Here is a 10,705-nt window from a genome sequence, read left to right as displayed (position 1 = left end):
CCGAAACCCAAGTGCAGACCGCAGCTGTTTATTGAAACCGTGGAGTCCGCGTCTTCCCTTCGCCCTGGCGGCCCAAGCGACCCGTCCCGTCCCGTCCCGTCCCAGGCCTGCTCTCTCTCGGACCACACCCTCATTGCGCCCTCGGTCCTCGGTCCCTCGGGGTTACAAGCGTGGGAGCCGCGTCCCCGCGAGGATCCCTGCCGGACACCCGCGCCCTCCTTCCTTCCTCACCCGGACGGGCGCACTTCCGGCGGATGTGGAGGGGGTGGGGAACGGCCCCCGGAAACGGAAGTGAGCGGCGGCCCGGCTGACGGTAACCTGCTAGGGATCTGGTTCCCAGAGCGGCGCGAAGATGGTGAGTGAGCGTCGGGGTTCGAACGGGCCGGGCCCCCTTGGCCAGCCAGGCGCAAGCTGCCTCCCCCCCCCCCCACCGAGCCTGCCCCCGGCGGGTGGACGTGGTGTGAGGCTGAGGCCGGCTTAGCACTCTATGATCTGTCGAGTCACGGCGTTAGGGCGGCCCGTGGCTCGGGTCCCGCGACTGGCGAACGGTTCGTCTGCTTTCGGTTCCATCCTCCTTCCCTCGGTCGGTGTTTGTGCTTCCGTCCCAGGTCGGTCGGAGTCCCCACGTCCCCCGCCGGGCCTGGGCCCCGGCCCCGGCCTCGGCCTCTTCCCCTTCCCTGTGGTCGGCGCGGAGCTGGGCACTGGAACGACTGGTGGGGTGGCCCGCTGACCACCCTCGGTTTGAGGGACCTCGCAGAGCCGAAAGCCCACGTCGCCAACTCCCTACGGTGGTCACGTGTATTTAATTCGGTCTTGTAGGATCCCCCTCATTGGAGCAGCGTCGTTGCATCGCCTCCCCTCGCCCCTCAGTTCCCCTGTCCGCTTCCTCCAGCGCCTCCCCCCCTCCTTTCATATCTTGCAAGTTTTGATAGTTGTAAAGATTCCTGCATCACCCTAGTCACTGACTCTTTGATATCAATACTGGTGATAAGCCCCCGTCCAAATCCAGGGAACCTTACGTTGGTAAATAACTGCTGATCATTGTAAACAACTGTGAAAAACATTCTCACATGTTTAGTTTTCGCAGATTCGGTTCTCTACTACTGTAATGAAAGGCTTAAACGCTAATCCTGCCATTAGATAAGGAAATTGGAAGGCTGGTGATAATACAACTCAGAATTCCTCCATTCTTTGTGCATGGAAGAAACTTCTTCATTTTCCTGTAAAGCAGTGTGGTAGGAGGAGAATGGTCATGGAGGATACTGGTGTCGGATGACATTTGGAAAGCAGCAGCTTCAGTCCTGGAAGGAGATCAGTTATCTAGTGCAAATGAGAAAAGAATTGCCAGAGAGGTGTATGAGTTTCTTGGATAGTTTTTCCTAGAATAGTGTAACATTAGATACCAAACTGCTTTCTTTGCATTTTCCTGCTGAATTGTGATGATCTTATACTATAAACATGCAACGATTTAAAATAGCATCTGGGTTTTGTTTGCTTGCTAATGTCTTCATTAGATGAAGCCCCAGAGGTAGGCATGTATCTTTAGCAGAGTACCTGACACAAAATAGGTACCTAATAAATATTGGATAATTGAAAATTTAGTGATATAAATATGGGTAGCAGTTCCAAATACACTCTCTGTCTCTTTTCTAGTTTTTATTTTTGTTTTACTCTATACTGACAAATATTTTTTAATGGTTAATGCCCACCTTTTTTTCTTGTTTTGGTTGGTCATGGGGCTTGAACTCAACCCCTTGAGCACTGTCCCTGAGCTCTTTTTTTGCTCAAAGCCAGCACCCTACTACTTTGGAGATAAGACTTTCACAGGGAATTTTCAGCCCAGGCTGTCTTGGAACCATGATCCTTAGATCTCAGCCTCATGAGTAGTTATGATTATAGATGTGAGCCACTGGTGCCTGGCTATACCTACCTCTTATAGAAACCAAACTTCCTGAAATTACCGTTTTCTGTAATTTTCTCTTGTGTTATACTGCCTTTTCTAGCTATCCTGTTCTTAATTCCAAGTTTTAGTTCTTTCCCCTAGTTCTTAAGGATGGCTAACCTCCAGGATTCTATCTTCAACTTTTCAGTCTGCTTAACATTTCACATCTTGATGTGTAATTTCCTTCTTCATGGAATGCCTTTTCATTTGGCAGTCCCAGAAGTCCTTTTAACCTAGATTTAATATTATTCTTTGCACCTCGTATGCCCCCTACCATAATACTTAAGGTACATCCTAATTAAGATTGTACTATCTTTGAGGGTGCAGTCCTTTTCTTTCTCCAATTTTTTTAAAAAATAGATGTTCTCAGTGTGTCTGTGTTTAAATTCTTCTTTATTTAGTAGTATTTTTAATTTGTGTTATAGAACTCCAGAGGACTGGGATCTCAGCTGAAGGACAGTATTCCAGTTACTGAACTCTCAGCAAGTGGGCCTTTTGAAAGTCAAGATCTTCTTCGGAAAGGGTATGTGTGGAGGATGTGGCTTCACTTCGTTGATTTTTTTCAAAATATTGTTTAAGTATCTTGATAGGTTGTAAATGTATGTTATTGTAGGACGTAGCAAGTAATACACCTTGGACAGGGTGAGAAGGGAAAGAAGCATCTTATCAAGGTACTAGATTCCCAGGATAAGACATCTTCTTAGTAGATGGTACCAAAAGCATAATTCGGTAGGCTTTTTCATTTTCCTACTGAGAACTTGGAGAACAATTTTCTTCCTTAAGCTTATTAACTATTGGATGAATGTGCTTTTCTTTTGGAGTCACTAGAACGTAGCAAATAAGAAGGCTCTGGATGCTGGCTTTGGACCACAGCTCTGTTTTCTGGATATATGCCTTTGGGAAATTAAATTAATAGTTCTGAGTTCCAGTGTTCCTGGCAGTGAAATAGGGTTAATGCAGAATCTATTATTTTTAGGAATAAATGAGTTTGAAATTTGAAAATAACCTAAAATAGTAAAACAGTCCCTGGCATTAGTAACCACTCAGTGAGTGTTTACTGTGTGTGCAACCCCCCCTCCCCCCCATTTAACTCACAATGTTAACTTTTGGTATAGATTTCTGTACATTTTAACACATAATTCAGTTCCTGTAATTATCATCAAAGTCAAGATATAGAACAGTTTTATCACCATCACCTTCAAACTCCTTCATGCCATACCATATATTATGATATAGGTTTTTGGTGGTGGGGAGGGGAGGAGGGTTTGCAGGGTTTGAACCCTAGGCTTCATGCATATATATGTTCTGCTACTGAGCAGCTTGTCCAATACCTGTTGTAGTCACACATTTGATAGATGGAATTTTGAGATGGGGGTATATAACGATATATAATCTCCTTTTTAAATGATTTTCTTCTCTAGTTTTTCTTGTGTGAAAAATGAACTTTTACCCAGTCACCCTCTTGAATTGTCAGAAAAAAATGTAAGTATGTTACCTATGTTTACATTTTTATCCCCTAGTAAAAAATACTTTCAATAATAATTTTTTGGTTTATTTTATTAAAATAATTGTGGTGCTGAGCATTTGACCACGAGTCCTTATTTCCATGGAGTCATTAATGGATTTTTTTTTAATGATTATACCATTTCACTAAAGTTCCCTTTCCATGTATTATTTTCTGCTTTTTAACAGATGACACTGAAGGTTTCCATCTCTATTCCTTTCAAAATTTTCTCATTCACGAACTCTTTTTTTCCCTTTTGCCATTTTGGCTATTGATATCCAAGTCCATCTGTCCAGCTTTGACTTCTGTCTCAAACTTTACATTTTCAAGTTACTGAGATTCATAGCTGCCAGGCACAGTAAGTACACAAATAAATAGGGCATAATCCTCTTTTTAAAATTTAAAAAACATTAAATTAAAACTTGAAGTTTAACTTTAATATTTTAAGTAACTAAATTTTAACTCTAATTAAAACTTAGACTTTAAGGGGCAAGCCAAGCAGAGATTCATAAAAGTGCTCAAGAGACCCAATAATGTAGCATCCACTGTATTCAGAACAGGGTTACTTGAACAGTTCAAGGTTAGTATTCACTGGTATTGACATTGGCCAGTAACAGGAAGCTCATCTGTTCTTATTCCTTAATAGCGAGGGGAAAAATCTTACTATAAGAAAGGATAAAACAGATAATATAATTATGAAATTAAAATTCAAATGAGATGAGGAGAGGACTCCTATACATTAAATGTGTTCAAGTTTAAGGCTTAGTAGTTGACAGCCCAGAATAGACTTAAGAGTATACGTAATGATTATGAAACCAACATCTTTGAGAATATGGGAAGGAATGAAAGTTGCTTATATATTGAATATGCATAAATACTCACTCTCCCACCCCCACCCCTTTTTTGGTTAATTTTGTTTTTACACAGGGCTTTACACTGTTAAGCATGTGTTCTATTACTGAACCATGCCTCTAGCAGTACTCTATTTTTAAAAATGAATCTAATCAAGGGCTGGGAATATGGCTTAGTGGTATAGTGCTGGCCTTGGATGCATGAAGCCCTAGATTCGATTCCTCTATACCATACCTAGAAAAAGCCGGAAATGGTGCTGTGGCTCAAGTGGTAGAGCACTGGCCTTGAGCAAAAGAAGCTCAGGGTCAGTGCCCAGGCCCTGAATTCAAGCCCCAGGATGGGCAAAAAAAAAAAAAAAAATTAGTTAACAGTTTTAAACTAGTTAAATACTTAGACCTGTAAACTGAATAAAAGAAAAACTTAAATGTTCTCAAACTTATCAGAAGAGATTATTAAATATCTTTGCTTTTGTTTCAGTTGTCTGTGTTAAAATCATTGTGTTCTGTATGTATGGTACTGTTTTGGAAGAGGCATAGTGAGTGTAACATTTAGAATTACATTATCTTTTGTAGTTCCAGCTCAACCAAGATAAAATGAACTTTGCCACACTGAGGAACATCCAGGGTCTATATGCTCCACTGAAATTACAAATGGAATTCAAAGCAGTACAGCAAGTAAGTCAGTCATAAGGACTTCTCTTTCCATAACAGCTGTTAAAACTTTCTTCCTAGGCTCTTGCAACTTATTCTATACTTCCCCTTTATATGATAAGACTTTGAGTTCTGTTCCATAGAGGGAAAAATAGCCCTTAAATAGAAAACCCCTTGTCTGAAAACTTACTTATATCTGCTTTCATGTTTTCCTGCTTGGAGACCCTAAGTAGTAGTATTGAGTGTACAATGTATATATAGCTGGGTATACCTGTTGCTAAGGAGTAAATACTTAGAAGATGTCCTTCTAGAATTTTAAGAACTGTCTCTTCACCCATTTTCTGGATTCTGTTACATCACACTACATCAAGAAGTAACCCTGTATCAGTGATCCTGTCTGGAGCTGACTCCTTTAGCCTCTTCTTGTTCTGCCTAATACTCAGCGGCATTTACATACATTCAGCTCTCTGTCTTTTAACATAAAACAAAAATTTTCATCAAACCTAAATGTCTTTATAGCTATTTTTCTTACATTAACTATGCTTTTGTCAGTTGAGCTTCTTGAAAAAGGTGTTCATATTTGCTATATATCTTCCTTTATCTCCTGATCATTTGCATTATGTGTTCTGGCTTCCATCACACCAGTACCTCTGTTCTTGAATAATGTAGATTTTTTTTTTTTTTTTTTTTTTTTTTTTGGCCAGTCCTGGGCCTTGGACTCAGGGCCTGAGCACTGTCCCTGGCTTCTTCCCGCTCAAGGCTAGCACTCTGCCACTTGAGCCACAGCGCCACTTCTGGCCGTTTTCTGTATATGTGGTGCTGGGGAATCGAACCTAGGGCCTCGTGTATCCGAGGCAGGCACTCTTGCCACTAGGCTATATCCTCAGCCCTAGATTTTTTTTTTTAACCCTCATTTTACTTGAACCCTAGTGTTTAGTTCCCATGGCTCCTTCCTTTTCCTTGGCTCTTAGAACACACTTTTTTGATGTTCTCCTCTCTGAAACTTACTTTCAATTTCTATAGGTTGTTTTATTTCCCCCTCTGTTTCCTACAGTACTAGTTTTGTTCATTTTTGGTTGTCTCTTTACCATAGTTCCTATTTCTTTCATTATCATTTATATGCTGTTGACTCAGATTTCAGTTCTCATGAGCTATAAGGCTGAGCTATTGCACTTATAAGTCTTCCAAACATCTCAGACTTTCACATGTACGCATACAGAATAACTTATTTCTCACCTATTCCTATGACTAGGTTTTTGCTTAAAGCAGAAATTGGAGCTTTAGCTTTGGTTATCTCATTTAGCACCTAACTTCTTCCCTTCCTCTCTACATCCCAAACTGTCCAGGCCATGATTTGATCTCACCATTTCTGCTTCATTGGTTCTCCTTCTGCCATATTTCATCTGACTTAGTGTATTCATCCCTGCTGTGCTCCTTCAGTTCATTGTCCATACACAGCCAGCATAATATCAGTGTGATTATTTTTAAAAATCTCAGTATTGTCTAGTCACTGACCGTCAATTGCTCTTTTGGTAATCTCAGCAGTGTCTAAAATTACCTGCACTGACTTTAGTTATCACTGCTGGACAATTGACAATGAACTGAATTGCTGAAATTTGGTCTGATTACATTAAAGCTTGTGGAATACCAACTATGTGTCAGTCACTATATTATTTACATGCCTTTCTATCATATCATGCTACTGGTAATGCTCTCACTGAGTTGGAATTTTCTCAGGATTTCATTGCTCTGAGTGTATCTGAAGCTATGCTCTGATGTTAGGCTCTAGGGTTTTGTGTTTTATCATGTGGTATATGTTATAATATTCCTAGACAGAATAAAGCCTAAGAACATGTACAAGTCTGATGGGATTATGAACTCTATAAAAACTACAATTTCAGGGTCAAATCTTTTGAACAAAGTTTTGAGGAATGTTTTAAAACTACTCTGTTTAAAAAGTGAATCATTCTTTTCCATTGGTTATATTTACTTAGTTTTTTGGTACTTTCCAAGTAAGAGTGCAGAACAAAAAATTATATTTTCTGGTTTTTTTCTTCTTTTTTTTTTCTCACCCCTTTCACACATTTCCCAAAGGTTCAGCGTCTCCCATTTCTTTCAAGTTCAAACCTTTCACTGGATATTTTGAAGGGTAATGATGAAACCATTGGATTTGAAGATATTCTTAATGGTAAGTGTCATTTGGCACCTCTTACGGAGCTCTGTTATATGTTAGCAGCAAAATGGAACAAAATCTATCTTTCCATCACTCATAATGATGGGATTCACTTTATACCAGTAAGGTTTAAAGTTGAGTGGTCATAGCTGTTTTCTTCTAATGTTTTTCAGCATGCAGGTAACTTGAAAAGTTCTGAAATTCTTGTCATTTCAGTCAGCTAGATGTAAATTTTATACTCTTAACATTACATCCGATGTATTGGTCTACTACAATATTTCTAGGATGATTTAAGTAATGATTGAGTATTCACCATGTTTGCATTAATTTTGAGAATGACTAGAATGAATAAGATAGAAAGCACCTTTCAAAAAAGCCTCTGGAGTAGGTCGTAAATAGAAAAGAAGAGTCTACCATTCTTTTTTTTTTGTTTTTTGTTTTTTTTTGGCCAGTCCTGGGGCTTGGACTCAGGGCCTGAGCACTGTCCCTGGCTTCTTATTGCTCAAGGCTAGCACTCTGCCACTTGAGCCACAGCACCACTCCTGGCCTTTTCTATATCTGTGGTGCTGGGGAGTCCAACCAAGGGGCTTCATGTATAGGAAGCAAGCACTCTTGCCACTAGGCCATATTCCCAGCCCGAGTCTACCATTCTTAACAAAATTCCCTGAAATTGTATTATATATCAGATAACTGACTTTTAAGGGAGAACAATGTGTGCAGTGTCCTCTATTTCTTATTCTGAGGAAGATAAACAAATATCACTGTCCAGCCCTGCCTCTGCTCATTAGGCCTCAGCAGTGCAGGAGAAACAGAGAAGCCCAAACTAAGTTTTATTAGTTTTGTTTGGCTGCTGATATTGGTAAGGAAATGCTGTGGACACAATACAAGTCTAGTAAGCCTCCTCTTTGGGAACTTTTTGAATACAAGAAAACTTGGGATCCCTAAATGCATATAAAACTAGTAAGATGTGTATATATATATATATATATGTATATATATATATCCTTAATTTATTTGTATTTAGTTATAAAAATAGACTCATTTAAAAATCTCTGACAATTCTTTGTAAAGAAGGGAGGACAGACAGGCCTGTGCATTATTCAGTTTAATACTACATGTCAAGCACTGGGCTGGGCTCTGAATATAGAAAGAAAAGCAAAATATCTGCTTTCTTCTAATGGAGGAGACAAAGAGAAAAAGATATAAATTGTAATAAATTTGGGAAATGGAAAGATGGTTTTCTCTGGGAATATGACATGTAAGTTGATTCCTGTAAGCTATGAATTAGTGGAGTTAAAAGTAGGGAGAAAGCTGTTTCAGAAGAAACAGTATGTCCAGGGTCTGTCTCTAATCTAACGTCTGAAGATGAACTGTAAAGGGTGTGAGATCTTGCCCTACTTACAAGCTAATCAGTTGGCCTGCAATGGTTTTCTGAATGATGGCAGAACACATAAGGTTCCAGGAGACAAAGGATGGTTTATTCCTCAGAGCAGTATGCCCCAGTTATCAGCAATCTGTTTGTTCCCTAAGCTCTGCTTCCCATGACAACACAAAAAGAGAGTCAAGTGGTGCTGCATATTTGGTGCATTTTTTAGAGGAGTGGGGGTAGGGTGGGACCTATGTTCAGAGCTCCTGAAGCTCACTGAAGGTGGCCCACCTGGCTGCCCTGGGTGCCTCTTGTCTTTGGAGGATGTTCTCTAGAACTGGTCTTGGAAAAACCATCAAGCATTTCTTTTCCCAGTAGTTGTAAGACACTGATTGAGAATTGTCTCCCAGCATATATAAGAGCACTTTAAGGAAGTCCAGATGACTAGAATGTTTTGAGCAAATTGGAGAGTAGAATAAAGTGGAGTCAAGAAAACCAACAGGGAATTTACAAAACCAGGGCCTACAGACCATAAACAGAAGATTGGGGTTAATTGAGGATGCAACTCAGAGGCATTGAATGACTAAGCAGATGTGTGATGGGGTACCATTTCTGTTTATCTTTAAGCTATGACCATATTTTTTAATTCATTCCTTGCCCCTGTCTAAAGTAGTTCCAGGCTGGAAAGATTTCATTTAGTAGATGGTTTTACTGCTGCAGTGAGCTTTGGGTAGTTTCCCCTGGGAGTGCTGCTTTGGTCCTGTGAATGGTTATTCATTTTTACAAACCAGTTTTACAGATTGGGTCATTAGGTTTTACTATTTCTAGATCAGTGTCCAGGTGAAGAGGTCAAAGCCTTTGTCTTTAGGAAGTTTTCTGTTAATTAAAAAAAAAAACTGTTATACTTATTAACACATTGAAAGGGTTTTCTTGCTTCACAATTCTGACTTTCCTTCACGCATATTCACAGGCAGGAAAATAGTACAGATAAGATATTTTTGCTAATTTGATTATGAGATTATTCCCAGCATCATCTGAGAAACAATGGAAAACTTGGGAATCTTGAAAACAGAGAACTTTTTTTTCTTAGAGCAACTACATTGGGATATCATTCACATACTATCTAATGCATCCTTTTAAAAAATGCATAGCTGTTTCTCTTCAGTCAAGATACAGGACATATTTTTTAAAAATCATCCTGAGGAATCACTGAATTTATCTCTTTTTTGAGACTTAAAATGTTTTTGTTTGTTTTCAGATCCATCACAAAGTGAACTAATGGGCGAGCCTCACTTGATGGTGGAATATAAACTCGGTTTACTGTAGTGCACTGTGCTGTTCATGACTCTGAGGGGCTGTTTTGTTATAGTTGTCTATTGTGATTTGATGTATCCAACATTAAAAGTACTCATACATGAAAATCTATTTGTGATCATTTCAAACTGAGTCTGCTTGATGGTGACATGTTGTCATGTAACAGTTGTAAGCCTGAATGGAGATAGTTTTAAAGCTCCTCATTTACACTAAAACAGTAGCTTTCTAGGTTCTTAAAATATCCCCTTCCCTCCCCCCTACACATACTTTCTTTTCTTTTTTTTTGTGACAAGTTTTGATTATGTATTACATTCTGGCCTGAAACTTACTATCTTCCAATCTCCTCCTCCTAAGTGTTAGGATTCCAGGCAAGTGCCACCACTTTGACTGGTTTTTATTTATTATAAGGTGTTGTTTATGGAGCCTGCATACAAAAAATATAAATATTTTAGAACATTAGTGAATGGGTCATTTTACTAATTCTAAAATGCATTCTGATGATGAAATATTTAGGAATGTCTTGGCTCAATTTAAAAAAAATTAAAAACTAAAGTAAGTAGCTGTACAAAGCACTTGCCACTTAACAAAGCAGTTTATGACTACAATGCATCTTGATCATTATTGCCCCTTTCAGTGTCCTAGTCAACCTCCCCCCCTTCCACCAGCCCCTTCCTTTTTAAATTTTGTAGTATATACATTGAATTCTTGACTACTTTCTTTCCCTCTTCTCCATTGCTTCACCCTCTCCTTGGTTTCACACACTCTCCATCCTAAACCTCCCCCCCTCCCCATCCATTTCCTGGTGTTTAATTTGTTGGGCTTTGACTTTGCCTTTCTGATGAATTAGACTATTATTCTATATTCTCCCTTGAATCTACCCTATTCCAGTTTATACATTTATAAC

General features: G+C 39.5%; 1 protein-coding gene across 1 annotated transcript; it reads left to right on the top strand.

The window, feature by feature from the left end:
* The first annotated feature begins 249 nt into the window (after positions 1-249).
* LOC125348385 (proteasome maturation protein) lies at positions 250-9,908 on the top strand. Its single transcript, XM_048341581.1, has 6 exons — positions 250-355; positions 2,368-2,465; positions 3,364-3,424; positions 4,871-4,972; positions 7,043-7,136; positions 9,746-9,908. Exons 1-6 carry the CDS (start codon positions 353-355, stop codon positions 9,811-9,813), a joined length of 426 nt encoding a protein of 141 aa, XP_048197538.1. The 5' UTR covers positions 250-352; the 3' UTR covers positions 9,814-9,908.
* The last annotated feature ends 797 nt before the right edge of the window (positions 9,909-10,705 follow it).

The sequence above is a fragment of the Perognathus longimembris genome, chromosome 3 (assembly GCF_023159225.1).
Source record: "Perognathus longimembris pacificus isolate PPM17 chromosome 3, ASM2315922v1, whole genome shotgun sequence".
NCBI lineage: Eukaryota > Metazoa > Chordata > Mammalia > Rodentia > Heteromyidae > Perognathus > Perognathus longimembris.
Note: the sequence above shows the minus strand (reverse complement) of the source record. Positions and strands in the feature narration are given on the sequence as shown.